Genomic DNA, 19,691 nt, shown 5'->3' with positions numbered 1-19,691 from the left:
GGTTGTAATTGCCTGAACGTCTTCCTTATCATAGTAGCCTGGAACAAGCCAGGTCCAGGCTGCTGATAACTCCATGGATCCCTTGGCATCATGCATGCAATTCATCAGAGCTGGCAGCAAGTGTATCAGTGAAGAGCGCCAATGCCTGCTGCTTTTTAGTGGTTTCAACCTGCGCTTTTATCAGGAATAAGAAATACACGAGCCAGGGTCAAAGAAGGTTTATAGCTATAAGGAGAGAGAAAGTAAAAAGCATCTTTCCATAAAATAACAAGTACATTTTCTTCCCTTTTCGAATCTCGACGGCAACATAAAATATTGTACAGAACATAAGTTAAAAGTGGCACGGGCACAGTACGAGGAAGGAGCCACGAGTAAGAGCGACAGCGTCACAAAACAAAATAGTTCAGTGCAGATAAAGGACATAGGGATACAAATACCTCCCACTTGCCCCTACTTAGGCAGGACAGGCCACAATCATCAACCTCAAAAATGGGGCGGGCTTTACCAGAAAAAGGGTGTGGTTTTTGAGGGTGGGGGATATTACTAACTACCACTTAATTTATTAGGGCACAAAACAGAACAATTTGTAAAACCACCACAGGGGGGCTCTCTCAGCTTCTGCTGGATACAGGAGGAAATAATCTTTATGGAGAATGACTGATTATCAGCCACGTGCCGGATATGGGCTCCCTGATACACAGCAACATGATTATGCTCCTGGGAAAACGATATGAATATATCCATTTTTTGGTTTTTGATAGAAAACCCTTTTTTTCTGGGAAACAGAGGCATCGAGTGTAGGTATGCACTCACCTGAGTGCGCTCAGAGTGCTGACTTTAAGGCTTATGTCACACAAGGCGATTTCCCCACCAGAAAGTGATGCCAACCATTCACGTTAATGGAGACCGCATAACCTGACATGATTGGTTGTGTTAGACCATTTCCATTAATGTCAGTGGGAAGCAGCACAAGCAGTTTGGGGGGTTTCCATTAGCGGAAAGACCCTAATGCCGGTGGAGAAACCACTTTGTTAAACAGTAGCTTAACAGCGCAGCTTCAGAATGAAGAGACAGGATACCAAAAAAGGTTTGCCTAGAATTATCCATCTGTTATACATCTTGGATTTCCATAGCCTGAGCGGGCCAATTGTAGCTGTCGATGGTAAACGAATCATAATCAGGGCTGTAAATGAGGGATCGGACGAAAGACTCCTTATCCTCCGGCTCGGGGTACCAGGAAGCCATGTTGTTTTTGTAGGCGTAATCTACAATCTAAACAGAAAGAGGTTACAGTGCAGCCACCTATACAGGTTCCTCGGGCTCTGCCATTAATAATCATTGCCAAAGCGGACGCTGAACGCGGTTATCCCATGGAGCACCGTTATTATTGGATTAAACCATTGATATATTATGGTTCCATAATTATTTGGAAGCTTTCTAAATAGAAAATAGATTGCATTGCACTAGGGGCCAACCTGTGTAGTTCTGCTCCCAGTAATGGGGAAATGTTGGCTTTTATACATGGAAACTTTGCCAAGAATATATATATATATATATAATATAGTGTTTTTATAATACTGTAATATATAGGGGGTCATGTTAACCTGTAAAATATGTCCTTATTAATAATAGATAGTTGGAAAACGTCTTTCACCCACCCTCACACACTACTTGCTAACACAGGCCCAACTTAAGGTGGCCATATACCATGAGGTTTGCTCGTTTGGTGAGGTCGCCAAACGAGCAGATATTTGCACCTATATGCCCACGATCCCAGAGTAATTTGTTGGCAATGGCAGGAATAGGACCGGTTGGAGCGAGGACTGCATCAATGAGCCAAAGTGGCCCCCAGTCTGATGGGAAAATAAAACCAGCCTGATCAATATCAGGGTCAGGTAGGCCCAATGGGCATGCCCAAACACAGACCCGAATTGGCAGCTGAAATCAGCCCGTGTATGGCCACCTTTACTCTTGAAGTCCTCCTCCATTTTAACCCTCACTTAGCTTAAGGTGGCCAAACAACATTAGATTTGCTCGTTTGGTGAGGTCGCCAAATGAGCAGATCTTTCCACCAATATGCCCACTTAAGGTGGGTGATACCAGAGTAATTCATTGACAATGGCAGGAATAGGACCAGTTGGAGCGAGGACTGCATCAGTGAGCCAAAGTGGCCCCAGTCTGAGAAGAAAATGAAACCAGCTTGACCGATATCTGGCCTAGGATTGCCCTGATGTTGGCCAGGTAGGCCCATTGGGGGTGCCCATACACAGACCCAAATCAGCAGCTGAAATCTGCCCATATATGGCCACCTTTACTCTTAAAGTCCTCTATTTTAACCCTCACCCTGCTTGACACCCTCTTATGAAATCACAATAGGGCAGGGTTGGCATGTTACATCATAGGAGGGGAGGGGTTTGCTATATGCCCCAATGGGGATGGCTCCTGCATTTAGTCTTAAATGCCCCTCACCTAATGACACATTTCTTGGCCCCACCCTGTGAGTATTTGTTGACAAGCTTGTAATACACGGGCACTACTTATGCGCCACCCCAGCATTTTTCACATTCCGACAGTCACTATTCAGACCCATAGAGTTCCAGGGGTTTGGGGACTTTTACTACAGACCCACACGGTTACTTACTTTGACAGCAATTTTGAAGGACACATCTCTGATGGAGCTCAGGGGAGGATAAAGCCTTCCTTCTGCTAAATTCTCAGCTGTAACCATCTCTGCAATGGTCTGAAAACAATACAGAAAAATGGAAAATAAAGGATTATCAGACACTGGCTGTGACATAAATGCCTCTATGGGAGAGACACTGGGGCAAACTCTATATCTTCCAACCAACCCAACGCCTTATTCCTTCTGTCACACAAAAAGAAACAGTAATGGAAACCTACCTCAGCTGTCGTAAGAAATAAATCCTCCGAGATGTGCCGGACTCCACATCCAATGACCCCCAGCGCCACACCGGGGAATACGTAGGCGTTGTTACCCTGCCCGGGGTAAAATGTTTGGCCGTTTGCAAGAGTCACCTTAGAGAAAGGGCTTCCGCTCGCAAATATTCCCCGACCCTGGAGAAAGAATATAATAATACTCAACAAGTCCACTCGCTTGTGCCTATAGACTGCTACTAAATAGTTTACAAGCCCCCAGTGTTTCTATTTTACAAGTACCAAAGGCAAACGGGGCAAAAGGAATGAATAAATCACCTCAGTCAGCTGGTAGCACTGCTCTGCTGTACATTCCGCCTTACTCGTTGGGTTGCTAAGAGCGAATATGATTGGTCGTTTGTTGAAAGCGGCCATGTCTTTTATTATCTTTTCTGTAAATGCTCCGCCGATTGCAGCTACACCTGGAATAAAGAGATACGGTGCTGAATGTGTCTGTACATATATGGCTTAGTTACCCTTTGTTGGAATAAGGGCCAAAGCTTGGGTTACAAACACAGTTATAGCATGATTAAGAGTTTCATAATAAACCAGATGACATTTAAAGAAACTGACAGACATTGCTTAATATTGATGATTGGTGCAGATTGGTGAAGACCTTTTAGGCTGAAACAAGGACTGAATTCAAGTGCAGAACCAAAGATTCATTAGGCCCAAGCATGACTATGATTTGCAGCCAATAACTAGCTGGCCTGTGATCTGCCTGTCTAACTGGGTGGTTCAAGGCACACTAAGGGCTAAACTCCTTGGAGGTTTTTGATCAGATTTTGTGGGTCAGATTTTATCTGATCTTGTCATTCAACAGAATGAGATTTTGTCATGAGATCCTACCAAATTTGATCTCCGTAGATATAATGTCGGGTCAGATAATGTCGAATGGAGTGTTTTGTTCCAGCATCTACATCCGACATGAGTCAATAAGAAAAAAGTCTGTCAGACACCCAGGGTCGGACTGGGGGGGGGCAGGGCACACCGGGGCTGCTGACTCAGGGGCCGCTTTCACATCCCCCCTGCAGGGGCCCCCACCCTCCGGTGGACCAGTCCGATCCTGCAGACACCATCGGATATCTTGTTGGGTGAAGACACAGCATTTAGCGTTTCCTTCCAATAGGTGCGTCGTGTCAGTTCCATTATGTTTTGACCCATACGGCTACATCCGGCTTGTATGATGCGTTTTGTCGTTCCGACAGCATCGCACAAATTCTCCCGTGAAGTTTAGCCCTTATACACCCCAATGAAGGTCACAGAGATCCATATTTTGGACACTGCCTTTCTCTTTTACAAACTGCATCTGACCGGGCTGAGTGAAAAAAAGCTAAAGTGTCCATTCTGCCTGTGATATTAAATGTATTCACCATAGGGGCTGGTTAGTCAAGCTTTCCTACTAATGTAATGGTGCTGAGAGAAGATTGCCTCCATGGGACCCCAAGGTCTCACTACAGAACCTTACCTATGATGGCTGTTGGCTTCAGGATCTGCACAGCTTCTTCCAAGGTTTTTACTTGAGGGTGATCATGGGCAAACACGTCTTTCTCATGGTTCAGATTGCCCCTTCCCTGTAGAAGAATAGAGAGTGTAAGTGTTGTGGGGCTTTAGGAAACAGAATTTCAGAGGCATAAGCTCAGATTTCCCATTGGACCTGGAGAATCTCCACCTAGTGAAACCGCTGCCATGTTGCACCTTTTTTTTTAACATACTGTATATAAATATATTGACTTTTTTTTTGTAACGATCACGCGGCTATAGTTCCAGGAAACCAACCGAGCTTCTAACCCAGAGCAGATGTCAGGCTAATATCCAAACCCATTTGGCCGCTCTGCTCCGGGCAGCCCCACTAGGTATTCGCGGCTACTAGATTTCACAAAAACCTCAACTGCACTAAAAAGAATTGCAAAGTGACCAAGAGCAGCCATGGCAGTCCTGCACCCCCTCTCCGCTGTTATATAAACCACAGCCCTAGAGGCAACAGGTCACACAGTCCTACGGGATGTGAGTTAGGAATGGCGCCCGTAGATTAAATACACAAACTATCACTGTTATTGTTAATCTGTGGATTATATATTAGTAATGTTGGACTGATCGATCTAGTTTAGGGGTTAGCGCTAGTCTTTGGCTAACAGGTTACCTTCAGCAATGCAGCTGGCAGTTTAGCGAATGATGTTCCTTGAGAGAGAAACAAAAGCTATTAAAGCCCTTACCCAATGTAGTGCCCCACAGGGTACAGAGGGCAAACCATAGGGTTTGTGTAGGAGAGCATGGGGGGAAATGAAAGGTGGAAAAATGACATGGGTAGAAAAGAGAAAATGGATGTAAAAAAATGATGGGTAAGGAGGAAAAAAAGCAGAGAGCGGAGGTAAGGAGGCAGTATGAGAGGAAGATAATGACAGAGACAAATGGAAAAGGGAGCCCAGAAGAATACAAGAGGCCTGCCCGACCAACAACTGGCCTGAAATGGGGCAGATATCGATCGGGCAGGTTAAAAAATGTAGTTGGATCTGAGACTGCATTGGCTCGTTGATGTGGTCCCCGAACCGACTGCGCCTATTACTGGCGTTCTAATTCGATCTGAATTAGACCAAATTAGCCTAAATTCACCCTATATTGCCCACCTGTAGATGGCGATATCAGGAGAAGATCTGCTCGCTTGGCGACCTTGCCAAGCGAGCTGATCTTAACATGTATGGGCACCTTAAGGAATGGCAGGAGAATGGCAGTAAGAGAGAGGCAAACAAGCACAAACAGGCCCTTGGGTTTCAGACTGCCGGCGCCCCCCCTGGCTCCCCAGTCCAACAGTGATTTAGTGTCCGTGTTTAGCAACAATACTGAGCTGTTATGATGTAGGGAACATGGACTGACTGATACAGGGGTTCCATTATGTTCCAGTTACACATTCCGCTCACATCCGGTTGCCTTTTTGTGCTGTTTCATTCTCTCCATAATAACCGCGCCCTTTGTATTTCCTCTGCCGCACACGGAGCGGGTTAGTGGGTCAGGATGGAAAGAGTAACCCAGTAACCATCCGCCCCATCAGAGTGCCCGAGATCCCTCTCTGTCTATAGGCTGCACTCTGTCATCTGGGTTTGCAAAGTCTCAATTATCTGCTTTTTATACAAGAACCACAGATGTTTCTGAGCACGTAACCCCACTGCATCGGCTGGGAATCCAGCAAATATTCTCATACCCGACTGGCAACTGAGCAGTTTTAGCCACACAACCTTCAATTAGAACAACTATTATATTTTTTAATATAAAAGCCTTAATGAAATTATAAGCAAACTACACACTGATACAATTACAAAATGAGTTTCAGGGCAACATCAGGCAGGGTGAAAGGACAACCTTACAAGCCTCTATACAGGAGCAGTATTACTGTACGCCCAAGATGGCAGCCCTAAAGAAGCGATCATTCCATTATGACTTCACAACTTTGGGCCAATAAACACCATGCATTTTTCCTCAACCATTTTACAGGGGCAAATGTGGATCCAACCCACAAGGTCTTCATCACGGATATCCATAAACCATGATACGTGGGTACGGATTTGAGCAGCAGTGTGTGTTACAATGCAACAGTGCCCATAGCAACGCTCATCACATGGATAATCCAGAAGCACTTACTGTATTTCCAGTGATATATGCCTATATATATGTAACATTAGTATTATTAGCTGTATATAAATATGTAGATTGTAGTTTTACCAAGAACATTATTTGCCCCCCTCTGGGGCAGGGATCCTGAAGCCAATTCCTTCTGCGGATCTCTGCACCCCACTTCCCTGGGAGTAAGGTAATAAAGGCTACACTGATTGGCCCAAGGTTAGTTACCCAATCTGATTTCTGAATGCTGATTGGTTGCAATGGATTACTCAATAGGGAGCAAACCTACCTTTACTATCAGTCCCTTGGAATCAACCATCCAGATCTTCTTGATTGCGTCTTCCCTGGAGGTTCCTTCCTTTTCCATGGCCATTGTGATGAGCTGTGCGATTCCCATGGCAGCCTGAAGCAGAACAGATATGGGCTGTTACTCTGTACCCCTCAGGCTCACACACCTGTTCAACTGAAATCCATTGGTTAGGTGTGTGGGCAAGTGTGCTTGTAGCCAATGGCCTGTAAGGGAAGGAGGTGGGAACAGCAGCTTTTGACCCAGGAGGCCCACCGTATTCCCAACATTCCCAGAGTAATGACTTGGGCCCATCTATAGCAGTCTCACAAGGATCCTCCAGCTTAGTAACACTGCTACAATTTTCTCCTACCAGGGACCCTCAGCTGAATCTAGTGGGCTGCTCATTATCTTATGGTGAGGCAAGGGGGTGGGACTAGACTCATGTACGGCCACAGGAAGGAGAGCAGCCTACATTCCCATACCTCCCAACTGTCCCGATTTTCTTACTGAAAAGTCCCTCATTTCCCTTTGATCTCCTGCACAGAATGCTAAAAAAGATACAAAGTTTCTCAAACTTAATTAAATAAGTAGCTTTTGGCAGAGAATCCAGAAAACTTTAATAAGTGACACCAGCACTGAGATACAATTGTAAGTAATAAGCTGAACAGGTCTCTTGGGGGAACTGAGACTCACAGCTTAATGGGCAATTTCACTTTTTTAGCAAAATTGTAATAACACATAAAACAAGATCCCAAAACCCCCAGAAATGTGTTTAAACTTTATTTTGTAAAATGGCAGTGGTATTTAGGGGGTGTGGTCACCCTAGCATGAACCCCAACAGCAAACCCATAGGGGAGATCTCATGGAGCCCCAAAGCAACGCTTACCTCCCCAGCTCCTTGGAAAACAAACTTATGATCAGAAAGTCTATTGTTTGTGATGCGAAGCGCTGCCAGGATTCCCGCCACTGCCACGGAGGCCGTTCCTGTAAAACAAGCGCAAGTTAATGTTATATTAAAGGGGAAATCTTCCTTACTGGTATAAAAACCTCAGTATAAGTGCAAGAGAAGTGACCAATGAGAATGCCGATTCCCAGCACTGAGTCAGCCATCTTGCTGGTACCTTACATATAGAGATCATTATGTGAATTTTCCCGTCATTATATGGCACAGGAATCAGACATGGGGATAAAGGGACAGACTTGTTCAGTGCTGGGAAACTGTGCTTATTGCTCCCAACTCCAATTGCAGGAACAGAGAACAGGGAGCCGGATTTACTCACATCAGCTGGGATTCTCATTGGAGGATTCCTTGCATTTTAATGCAGCCGCCGGCCCTGGGGATTTGGGGGAAAGTTTTATTGTGCAATGTTGCTTTAAGAATACAACCCTGATGTTGCTGGACTACAGCTCCCAGCATTCCTCATTACATTATTCTGGGATTTGTAGTCCAGTAACAGCTGAGTAAAGTTCGGTTGAGCCGCGCTGTGCAGCAGGGTTTAGTTCCCCTTGAAAGAACCTTACACAAACAGCCATTCAGTCGTCGCCCAGGTGTATTCAATGGAATAGTGAGAGTCTATGGCATCTTACAGCAGCCCCTCTGGCATTAGCCAGTACCCACAGATTGCCAGTCCGGGCTCAGCCAAGGCAGCACTGCATACTGAGGGGCAGCAGATAGGCGCAACATGGCATCTCTCTACCTTATAAGCCATTAAAGAAGCTGAAATAGTTGTTATGAGGGGAGACAGAATGGATGCAGACATTACATACAGCGCTACAGCTATGAGCAGCTATGGCCTCTGAAGTGGGTAATTTCGTGCCACTCCAGCCCATTTACCCCCGTCCGTAGCAAACGAGCCCTTTTATCCAGAAAATAAGCAACATCATCATTCCTGAAAAATGACAGATAATTTAAAGAAATAAGTGTAATTCAGGTTTCAGGGGGGCCCAACCAATGGCTAAGGACAAGCCTGCGCCCCACGGGCAGCTAATGCCGCTCAGTGCACTCGTTAGCTTCAATTTCCCTTAACGACCCACCTCCCATCAGTCACTAAATGAAGGGTAATTACACAGTCCATTTGCCCTGTTTGTGCCATTTCAGTGGAGGCTCAGAGTCCATCCAATTAGGAGGCTGCCGGTTATTAGGGGAATTAGCGAGCGTTGCTACTAACGGGGTGTTACACTCGGCTCAGAGACCGTTAGCTAAAGCCCAGAGTGTGTTCCTCCCACCGCTCCTGTTCATAATGGGGAGACCCAGTGTATATTGGAGTTAGTATAAGGTGAGAGCGGTTGCCAGACCTTTAAAGGGAAACTATACCCCAAACAATGTAGGTCTCTATAATAATATATTGTATAAACAGCTCATATGTAAAACCCTGCTTCATCTAAATAAACCATTTTCATATAAATATACTTTTTAGCAGTATGTGCCATTGGGTAATCCTAAATAGGAAACTGCCATTTTAAGTACTAAGGGCCGCCCCCTGGGATCATAGGAGTCACAGTGCACACAAACAAGCCGAGGCACACATACATGCTAGGCCCCATCAGCCAATGAATGGACAGAGTTCTGCCTTTTACTCCCACACTACTTCCTGTTACAGTTAGAGCACTGTGTAATTAACATGGGATTCAGGCCCCGTACCGTTACTGACACTGAGCTGATAGAAGATTTGCTCCTACAATCAGAGAACTGTGTAATTAACATGGGATTCAGGCCCCGTACCGTTATTGACACTGAGCTGATAGAAGATTTGCTCTTCCAATCAGAGCACTGTGTAATTAACAATGGATTCAGGCCCCGTACCGTTACTGCCACTGAGCTGATAGAAGATTTGCTCCTCCAATCAGAGCACTGTGTAATTAACAATGGATTCAGGCCCCGTACCGTTACTGCCACTGAGCTGATAGAAGATTTGCTCCTCCAATCAGAGCACTGTGTAATTAACATGGGATACAGGCCCCGTACCGTTACTGACACTGAGCTGATAGAAGATTTGCTCCTCCAATCAGAGCACTGTGTAATTGACATGGGATTCAGGCCCCGTACCGTTACTGACACTGAGCTAATAGGAGCGTGTCTCCATTCTAGTCCCACAGATAAAGCTCAATAACCTGACGGAATGTGCTGAGCACAAAACCCCCAAACAAAACTCCAATGTATGTGAGGGAAAGCGCCTGAGGGGGGCCCCGTCTGCCAAACCCGCTTCATGTTAACAGATTGCATTTTGCATGTGATTATGTGGCAGCAAAACAATGTTTGTTATGGCGACCGATAAATAATAAGGTTTTCAGAAGAGAGAAATGAATCCCAGAACAAAACGCTCCCCCCTCGGCCAGAGAATGAGCTGTGTGTGTGCGCCCATCTGCTGCCCCCCCCGAACCCCATCTGATACAGACTCATTGTTCCGCCTATTGTCCTGCGGCTGGGAATACACTGCTAGATATGGAATTAACTAATCTCTCCAGGTCCTTAGAAGGGGCCCTTCAGCTTCATAGTAAGCAAATGACTCAGTACAAATGAATCTGTCTGTAACCCGGGCAAAGTCGGCCTTAGCAACTCATAGCAACTAGTCAGCTTTTAACCTGCCAGGGACTGACGGTGGGTATGTTTCTGAAGTGCTAAAGGAGCCCCCACCATCTTGGACCCCTTTATTTTCTATACCAAACTTTTTTGAAGAGCCCCACACAACACAGAAACCCCTAATATCCCTATCCCTGTAATCTGTTCCTTCAAACAGTAGGAATAAATACCATTTTATATGCTGAAATACAGCTGCAAAACAGTTCTACTCTTTCTGCATCATTTGAAATCCTGGCAGGGGAGGAGGGACTAAAACACTGATGTTACAAATTGTAACAACTTCCCCACAGCTTACAGACAGCATGCAGGAACTACATAACCCACAATGCATTGCACTGGGATGTTCCTTTCCTTATTGACATCACGTGTGCAGCAGGGAATTGTGGGATTGGGAGGAGGCAGGCTGAAGGCAGGCTGAGGACAGGCGACTACTGTTACAGTTTATTTGAGTCACAAAGTAGTCAGCCAATCAGCAGGGGAACAGGGGGCGGGGCTTAGGGAACTGTTCCAAACCAGATTATTACATTAAACATCATGAAAATGCTGCAGATTGTTTAATTGATGTATATTGCAAAGTTGCTTGAAATTATGTTTACTTTTCAAAAGGTTGTGTTTGGGCGGAGTTCCCCTTTAACAGCTCTGATTTTGTTTTGGAACAGGTATAGGAAATGGGGCAGTACTAGAGGGGCTGCAGTGGGGCAGTACTAGAGGGGCTGCAGTGGGGCAGTACTAGAGGGGCTGCAGTGGGGCAGTACTAGGGGGGCTGCAGTGGGGCAGTACTAGAGGGGCTGCAGTGGGGCAGTACTAGAGGGGCTGCAGTGGGGCAGTACTAGAGGGGCTGCAGTGGGGCAGTACTAGAGGGGCTGCAGTGGGGCAGTACTAGAGGGGCTGCAGTGGGGCAGTACTAGAGGGGCTGCAGTGGGGCAGTACTAGGGGGGCTGCAGTGGGGCAGTACTAGGGGGGCTGCAGTGGGGCAGTACTAGGGGGGCTGCAGTGGGGCAGTACTAGGGGGGCTGCAGTGGGGCAGTACTAGAGGGGCTGCAGTGGGGCAGTACTAGGGGGGCTGCAGTGGGGCAGTACTAGAGGGGCTGCAGTGGGGCAGTACTAGAGGGGCTGCAGTGGGGCAGTACTAGAGGGGGCTGCAGTGGGGCAGTACTAGGGGGCTGCAGTGGGGCAGTACTAGGGGGGCTGCAGTGGGCAGACTAGAGGGGCTGCAGTGGGCAGTACTAGAGGGGCTGCAGTGGGGCAGTACTAGAGGGGCTGCAGTGGGGCAGTACTAGAGGGGCTGCAGTGGGGCAGTACTAGAGGGGCTGCAGTGGGGCAGTACTAGAGGGGCTGCAGTGGGGCAGTACTAGGGGGGCTGCAGTGGGGCAGTACTAGAGGGGCTGCAGTGGGGCAGTACTAGGGGGGCTGCAGTGGGGCAGTACTAGAGGGGCTGCAGTGGGGCAGTACTAGGGGGGCTGCAGTGGGGCAGTACTAGAGGGGCTGCAGTGGGGCAGTACTAGAGGGGCTGCAGTGGGGCAGACTGGGAGGCCTCCCAGGGTAAATGCAACCAATTCAACGCTATTAGGATCTCAGCCCAGTGTTAAACTAGTGGTTCCCCAGCTGTTTTACTGATTGATCCAAACGTCCATCAAAAGCCAAATAATGGCAGTTAGAATTCACAAGATTTCATAAAGAATGAAGACTGGGAAGCCCACTATAGGCCAATGAACTAACAGGTTTCATATGTATGTACAGGGCCCTTTAATTACACTCAGCACCCAGAACCCCCACCCACTCAGTCAATGCTAGAGACTGGGGTGTAACTACCAGGGGTGCGAGTCTGGGTGGGCTTGAACCCCTGGTAGTTAAACCCCTGTCTCTATTAATGGCTCAGTGGGGGCCCCGGCTGCACCTACGGCACAGGGCTAGTGGCTGTGGCTAATTAGCTAGTGGCCATGGCTAGTTACGCTACTGGCGAGAGAGAAGAGCCAGGGGTACGTAAGCCTTGCACCATAACCCTAAAAAATATAACTTGTATTTTCTCAAGTATCAAAATGCCCAAGAAATGTTTAAAACATTGTGTACGTTTCCCATAGACAAGCAAAGCAGGTAAGTGGGGGTCATAAAAAGATGAATGTTAGCCAAACGCCCCCCCATATTATAATGAAATTGACAGTGCTGTACAATCATGGGGGAGAGCAGCAGGGAAGTCTCTGCATGGATACGAGCTCCTCGCCGCCCCAATCAGGGGAAACGGATTCTCAAAATCCCTTGGAAATGTTCATTTGCACAATACACGGCTGATAATGTACCTTCTGGCCACTAGATGGCAGTATTATTGTATCTACAGCCAGGAAAGTGCATGTTTCTCATGTTTACATTGTGCCTTTGAAATTAACATCATTAAATGTTTATATGTGCTTCTCTTACATGCAATGTATATATATATATATTTAATTATTTATGTATGTATTTATTAGTAAAGCATCAATGGAAATGCTTTGCAGCAAAGATAGTTGGGCTGTAAGTGATATGGGCACATCTGTGAGGCTTCAAAAAGCAGCAGCTTGTATTATTATTGCCCAAATAAATTCACTTTAATATTATTACATGGGGCGATACAGAGAAGGATGAACCAAGCAGTTACATCTTAAATGTTTCCATTGAGATGCTGAGAGTTCTAGTCCAACAACACTGCTAAGTAGGTCATGCCTCTTCAAAATGTATAAAGCCATTTATCTTATTATTTAGAGTTAACCGTTAAGTTTCCAGGCAGGAAACAGACCCCGGGACTGTTGAGGGCCCCAGGAGTTATAAGGGACCCAATGGGGCAATAAAGGATAAATATACCTTTAAAATAGGTGAATGTTAAATTGATTGAGTGCTATTCTAAGCATTTTTGCAATTTACATTCATTATTTTTGTTTTATTATGAGGTATTAAGGGTGCAAGTACTGTCTATATCAGTGATCCCCAACCAGTGGCTCAGGGGCAACATGTTGCTCCCCAACCCCTTGGGTGTTGCTCTCAGTGCCCCCAAACCAGGGAGTTATTTTTGAATTCCTGACTTGGGGGCAAGTTTTGGTTGAATAAAAACAAGATTTCCTACCAAATAAAGCCCCTGTAAGCTGATAGGGTGCATAGAGGCTGCCTAATAGCCAATCACAGCCCTTATTTGGCTCCTCCATGAACTTTTATGATGCTTTTGTTGCTCCCCAAGTCTTTTTACATTTGACTGTGGCTCCCGAGTAAGAAAGGTTGGGGACCCCTGGTCTATATGAATGAATTTAGTCACAACAGCACCACCTACTGGTCAGTTTCTGTCAGTTTAGTAGGGCAGCCAGAGGCTCCAGTGAGGGTCAGTACCCTGAAATGGAATCAGTGTGGTTAAACCTTCCTTCAACAGTAGAGCCAGGGCCCATAGGAGAGGGAAGAGACCATGTAATAGGTGACTATGTAACAGGGGCTGTACTGGGAGTTGCAGGGAGTTGCTACAGCCCTGAGCCGACCTGGGATAAGACCAATGCAGGTACAAACAGTAAAAGTTAATTCCCTTTAATATGTATTAGTGCGTGACTGCTGGCCTTGCATAAGGAATTTTGGACTCGTCCCTAAGCAGAAGGTTATGACTCAGTATATTATGTGCTGGGAAGGGGAAAGGTATCCCCTGGGTAAGGAGGGTCGTTAGTCACACACTTATTTAGTTATTCTTAGGGAACCATTAGTCATACGCAGCACAAGGTACTTTTGGTTACATGCAAGTCATACAATGGGAATCCCCTATTACAGGGAAGTCAGGGTTTGATTCCCATTATAGGGAAGGATGTTGTCCAGCCCAATGGGCCTGCCAGATATCTGTCAGGAAGGGCCCATATCTGCTGACTTGATCTAAAGGGGCCAAATTGGCAGCTATGTGTTTGTGTCAGTGCCGATGGCACTGTAGGATAGGAACCAATCAGCAGCTAGGCTGACCTGATAGGGAACTGCAGCCAGTCTTTGCTTGTGTGCCTGCAGGGCTGTAATTGGCTACTCCCCTCCTACTGTACTTCTGGCAGGGATGGTTAGGACACGCCCACCCTTCATTTGAAACAAGGACTCATAGCTGCCTACAAAATTAGGGTTTATTCCATTTATCCAATATGTCTCATATAACATTGTAACCTCTGCCCAGCAGGAAATCAATGGATTCACTGAGTAACACCATTAGGGACCCAGAACAACACATTGGCCCCCTGGCACCCAGTATGCAGCAGCACCCAGTCAGGATCCCATACACACAAACAGCTGCACCAACATAGTGGCTTTGTATCCAACACTGATTTATATAGAACATTACCTGTAGAATTGTCCAAATAGGAGCCAACTGTCTGGGGCCCTGCAGGGCAGGGCCCTGTGTATGTAGGGAAACTGGCCAATGGTAACACTTAATATTACATTTGCCCACCCTGCTGCCCTCCAGATCAGCCCCAGGTATAGGTTGGCCGTCCCGGCTTTATTCCCTGTATCCCGGCACCAATCCTCATATGATTCAGCATTAGGCTCAGACTTGTTTATCCCAATATCTGCTTAATATCACCATAAACCTGGCCCCTCAGAACCAGTACTGGGCTCAGCACTGAGTCATAACAGGTCCGATTAACGGCCTTTGAACAAGCATTAGGCTTTGACAGGCAAACATAAACAGCACCCGGCGCTTAGGGAAATCACATATAAAATAGGGCCGGCTAGGGACGTAGCAACACTGAAAATGTCTGATATAATACAAAAGAATCCAATAAATACAAATTACTGAGGCAACGGAGCTGATAAAGAACAGATGTACAAAGATGGCCGCTGTAAGGAACAGGCAATAATAGGGGATCTCCACCCAAATACTGTTTGTGCATCACGAAAGAAAATGGTTCATTGGTTTTAAAGTTCTTGGCAGTAATTTCATACTCAGTAGGTCCTAACCCCAAGGACTGATGGGTCATGGACATCAAACAGCAGAACAGATTTCATAAAACCCGTATCATCAGGCATGGATTTACACCCATTCACCAGATTTCCATTGGGCTTTATGATATAATACAATCAACTCTGTAGCCAATGAAGAGGCTGCTATCCCATCTGTCTCTATCAGGAGAACCAAAGGAAACCCACTCTATATTGATTCATAATGTACCTCCCTAACTGGGCCGACAATGATACCTCCTCTAAAGAGTTTGTTCTGTTCCCACTATCTAGGGCTCCCATAGTTTTCCCAACTGAGACTGTAGGACTGTAGAAACCTCAAATTGCTCTACTAAGATCCTGGAGGCCACCGGCCATTGCTTCACTCTCAGACCATAAATGACAGAACATACAGAAAAAGTACAGCAATAGGAAGGAGATGGGGCTCGGAATCCTTCCCACGTCTCCCTTGCCTGTGACATGCACGGTTACGATATAGAATCAGATAATGGGGGGACGTACAGTTCAAGACTCTTTATCTTGGCAACAGTGGCCGAGGCTCCGTCCAACATAAGCAATAGGAAATTAAATATCATTTTGAAACAATTGGTAATCATCCGGCCCACGGGAAAGAACATTAAGTGTGAGGGTCTGGAATGGATATGTGGACTCAATGTACAGAATAAATTAAGCCATTGTACTCTGGGTGCTTGTTAAGCCTGGTAGGCACAAGGTGACCCTGGCAAGTAGGGAAGCCCCATTATCCAACAGCCTGGGCCACGAGCCACATTGTATGAATGTGCCCTACACCTGAAGTTGGGCACTTCCAGGAGCTTCTCACCTACACTTATGGAAACCTTCTGATTGTACCAAATCTTGGTCTCACACAATAATGCTTGAAGCCCCAATGGTGAAGAAATGGTAGGCCAATCTAATGGAACACGGCCAACTGGGCTGTAGAAGGAAATTAAAGCTTAGAACCAAGCAGGATATTGGAGCCATTGGATCAATGGCTGACAGCCTATATATATAGCTATGGGCAATGGGAAGATAAGAGCTTAAGCCCCATATGTTATAAAAGCACTAAGCTTGCCTAGTAGCAGCAATCCATAGCAACCATTAGCAGGCAGCATTTACTGGTCACCTGTTTAAAATCAAACATCTTATTGGTTGCTATGGGTTTCTGCTACTAGGCAAGCTTAGTGCCTTTATTACATATTTGGTTTAAGCTCTTATCTTCCCATTGCCCATAGCTATATATAGGCTGGCAGCCATTGGTCCAATGGCTCCAATATTCTGCTCTGTGGTTGCTACAGAACAATACTCAATCATGGGCCCCCAAGTGCATCAATTGTTTTGAACCCACTGAAAGGGATTGGTTTCTCTGGCTATAACTTGGAAAACAAAATGGAAACCATTTCATGCACCAGTAAAAGGATAAATATATCATGTAAATAAGCCAATGGGGGTCAGTGTAACACTGGGCAAGCAGCGCAGAACCCAGGGCCCATCAGCTGAGGGACTGTTTTTATAAGGAAAAGCCAAACCATTGTAAGTGTAAAAAGTCTTGTTTTTCTTCCCAAAAGATAATCTGCCATTCACTCCGCACACAATGGTTGGGTTCATTGTTCCCAGTTCCTCTAACAATGCTAAACTGGTCAGGGCACCATAGACTCTCTGGCTCCAGAGCCACCTAATGTTCTACTAATATTGTACTAATGTTGTACTAGCTGGGAATTCTTGGGCCTGAAACAAAGGGGAAGTTATCCCTGCATGGGGCGATATGGGAGAGCGATGCTGAAAGGCTGCTCAGTAGGGATGTTAATAAGGTTCCTCTCGTGCATCCAACAAGTGTTAATTGCTTTCTGGCAATCAATATGCCTGGCTCTCCAAGCTCCAATGGGCCATCCTATAATAATAAATACCCTTTGAGCCAATAAGAAATGTTTCTATATATCTGTACCCCTAGAACTATAGCGGGGTGACTGTTACCCCAATGTTTCTATATATCTGTAACCTTGTTATGGGCTAAGGGGGCCCAGCCTGAAGGCCAGTTAGGGGGGGATTTGGGGTGAGTGCTTATTTGTGCCCTGGGTACCCCTGGAACTATAGCAGGGTGACTGTTACCCCAATGTTTCTATATATCTGTAACCTTGTTATGGGCTAAGGGGGCCCAGCCTGAAGGCCAGTTAGGGGGGGATTTGGGGTGAGTGCTTATTTGTGCCCTGGGTACCCCTGGAACTATAGCGGGGTGATTGTTACCCCAATGTTTCTATATATCTGTAACCTTGTTATGGGCTAAGGGGGCCCAGCCTGAAGGCCAGTTAGGGGGGGATTTGGGGTGAGTGCTTATTTGTGCCCTGGGTACCCCTGGAACTATAGCAGGGTGACTGTTACCCCAATGTTTCTATATATCTGTAACCTTGTTATGGGCTAAGGGGGCCCAGCCTGAAGGCCAGTTAGGGGGGGATTTGGGGTGAGTGCTTATTTGTGCCCTGGGTACCCCTGGAACTATAGCGGGGTGACTGTTACCCCAATGTTTCTATATATCTGTAACCTTGTTATGGGCTAAGGGGGCCCAGCCTGAAGGCCAGTTAGGGGGGGATTTGGAATGAAAACTGGGGAGGGGGGTACAAGAGACAGGGGCCCCGGTTCTACTGTATGGAACTCTTTCTTCCTTGCCTTTTCTGCCATTTAATTTTCTATGCCTGCTGCAAATGAACAAGCAAGTTGTTCCATATCTATTTACCTGTGTATCTATCACTGTTTATCCATGTAGAATGTGCCCCTCTCCCTATAGATAAATCTTTCTGTATCTGTCTCTTTCCCATCTGACTGCATGTATTTAATATGTCCTGGCTGTACCTCTCTCTGACTTTCCCATTATGCTATATATATGGCCCACAGCTGTATTCCTGCTGTACATAAATCATGGGATTTCAGTATTACCGTGTTGGACAGGGAAGGCTGCAGCGCAGGCTGCTACATTAAGCTGCCATTACATTTAATGCTATGGATGTTATTGTGGGACTGGAACATGATAAATTAAACGCACGCTGCAAACTCGTTTGCTATTCTTTTCCAGCCTGGATAATTCCGTGCCCAAACCCCTCATCTATTCCTGTGCTGGACATCTGCGCTGAATATTAAAGTTATAACCGCGCGTTATGTTCTCTTCCTTCCCGCAAGTCATATTTTCCTACCTTATTATTACTTTCTCTAGTTATTAAACAGCAGTAATCTCACTCAACTGTCTTTCCACCCAGTGAACATCAGTTAAAGGGGAACTATAAACACAAACAATGCAATGCATAATATAAACTATCTGTTGGTTAAGTATTCATTCTGCGGGTATAGTTTTCCTTTAATTTGACTCTTCCCAGTTCCGTTACACGGCATTGACAGCAATGGAGAAGGCTGATAAAGGACAAGTCTATCAAGTTCACCTGGACTTGTAGTTGATGCAGAGGGAGACAAAAAACCCAAAACATAAGGTGTAGCATTTCTAGCAGAACTTAAGTTCCCCTTTAATAGTTTTACATTGATGGGTAATGATAATTATACCTGATGGGTCAGTTTGTATGAACTGGGAGACCAGTGTTCAGGGTCTAGCTAGAGATGGATTGGAAATTGGACACTAGGTGCAGAGTGTGGCCCCTGGGGGCCCGGCCGTAAGGCAGGCAGTAAGTGGGACCCATGCAGAAAAGATGGCAGTCTGCAGTTTTTGCACTTTGCCCCATTGCTGCTGGTGTATTCGTGCACATTATGGGAATTATATATCGTGCTGGGCTATGAAAAGAGAGGAACCTTGCTGTGGGATTTGGCTGCAACAGTTGCAAGCAGCTCCGGGCACGCTCAGGAAGTTCCGCGCTGGCTTAGGGCCCCGGGAGGTGGATAACAGCTGTAAATTCAAGTCTGACATGGATCCACTTCACTGACTCTCAGGACTAAATAATCTCCCAGCCTGTGTCCAACCCACAGAGCGCATTGTGCCCTCTATTCCCATTGCTCCAAATGTGTTTTGTTAATCTGGGATCCCACCGCCCTTGGGGCTCCCCTCGGCCTAATGGGAAGCACAGATGTGAGGGGACGTGAGAGCCGTAGTAGCGATAATGCACAAAGTATGAGCTGTTCTTCAGGTATTTGCACTCACACATGCAGTTTATCAGCCTCCCTTGTTACCGTGACTCAGCCTGAATACTTTAAATCCTTTTCTGACAGGTTCGTCCCAGTAGGTCCTATTAGTACAGCATGCTCATAGCCGCCCTACACACAAATTACACGTGCAACTGTAAGCTCTTAAGAATGAGCTCCCATGCCCTCAGTATGAGATTCTATGCCCCCTGAATGAGCTCT

The 19,691-nt window shown here is 46.1% G+C and overlaps 1 protein-coding gene across 3 annotated transcripts in view; it reads right to left on the bottom strand.

Annotated features, from left to right (window-relative positions):
• Positions 1–203: 203 nt before the first annotated feature.
• Positions 204–19,691, bottom strand: part of me3 (malic enzyme 3, NADP(+)-dependent, mitochondrial) — a 95,970-nt gene continuing 76,482 nt past the window's right edge. For all 3 annotated transcript variants that reach the window (XM_031895653.1, XM_031895654.1, NM_001113837.1), the window contains 7 exon segments: positions 7,725–7,822; positions 6,839–6,952; positions 4,403–4,508; positions 3,214–3,356; positions 2,902–3,075; positions 2,642–2,740; positions 204–1,272 (listed from right to left, as the gene is read on the bottom strand). In XM_031895653.1, the coding sequence (XP_031751513.1) occupies positions 1,111–1,272; positions 2,642–2,740; positions 2,902–3,075; positions 3,214–3,356; positions 4,403–4,508; positions 6,839–6,952; positions 7,725–7,822 (896 nt within the window). In that variant the 3' untranslated portion in view covers positions 204–1,110.

The sequence above is a fragment of the Xenopus tropicalis genome, chromosome 2, assembly GCF_000004195.4.
Source record: "Xenopus tropicalis strain Nigerian chromosome 2, UCB_Xtro_10.0, whole genome shotgun sequence".
Classification (NCBI taxonomy): Eukaryota; Metazoa; Chordata; class Amphibia; order Anura; family Pipidae; genus Xenopus; species Xenopus tropicalis.
Note: the sequence above shows the minus strand (reverse complement) of the source record. Positions and strands in the feature narration are given on the sequence as shown.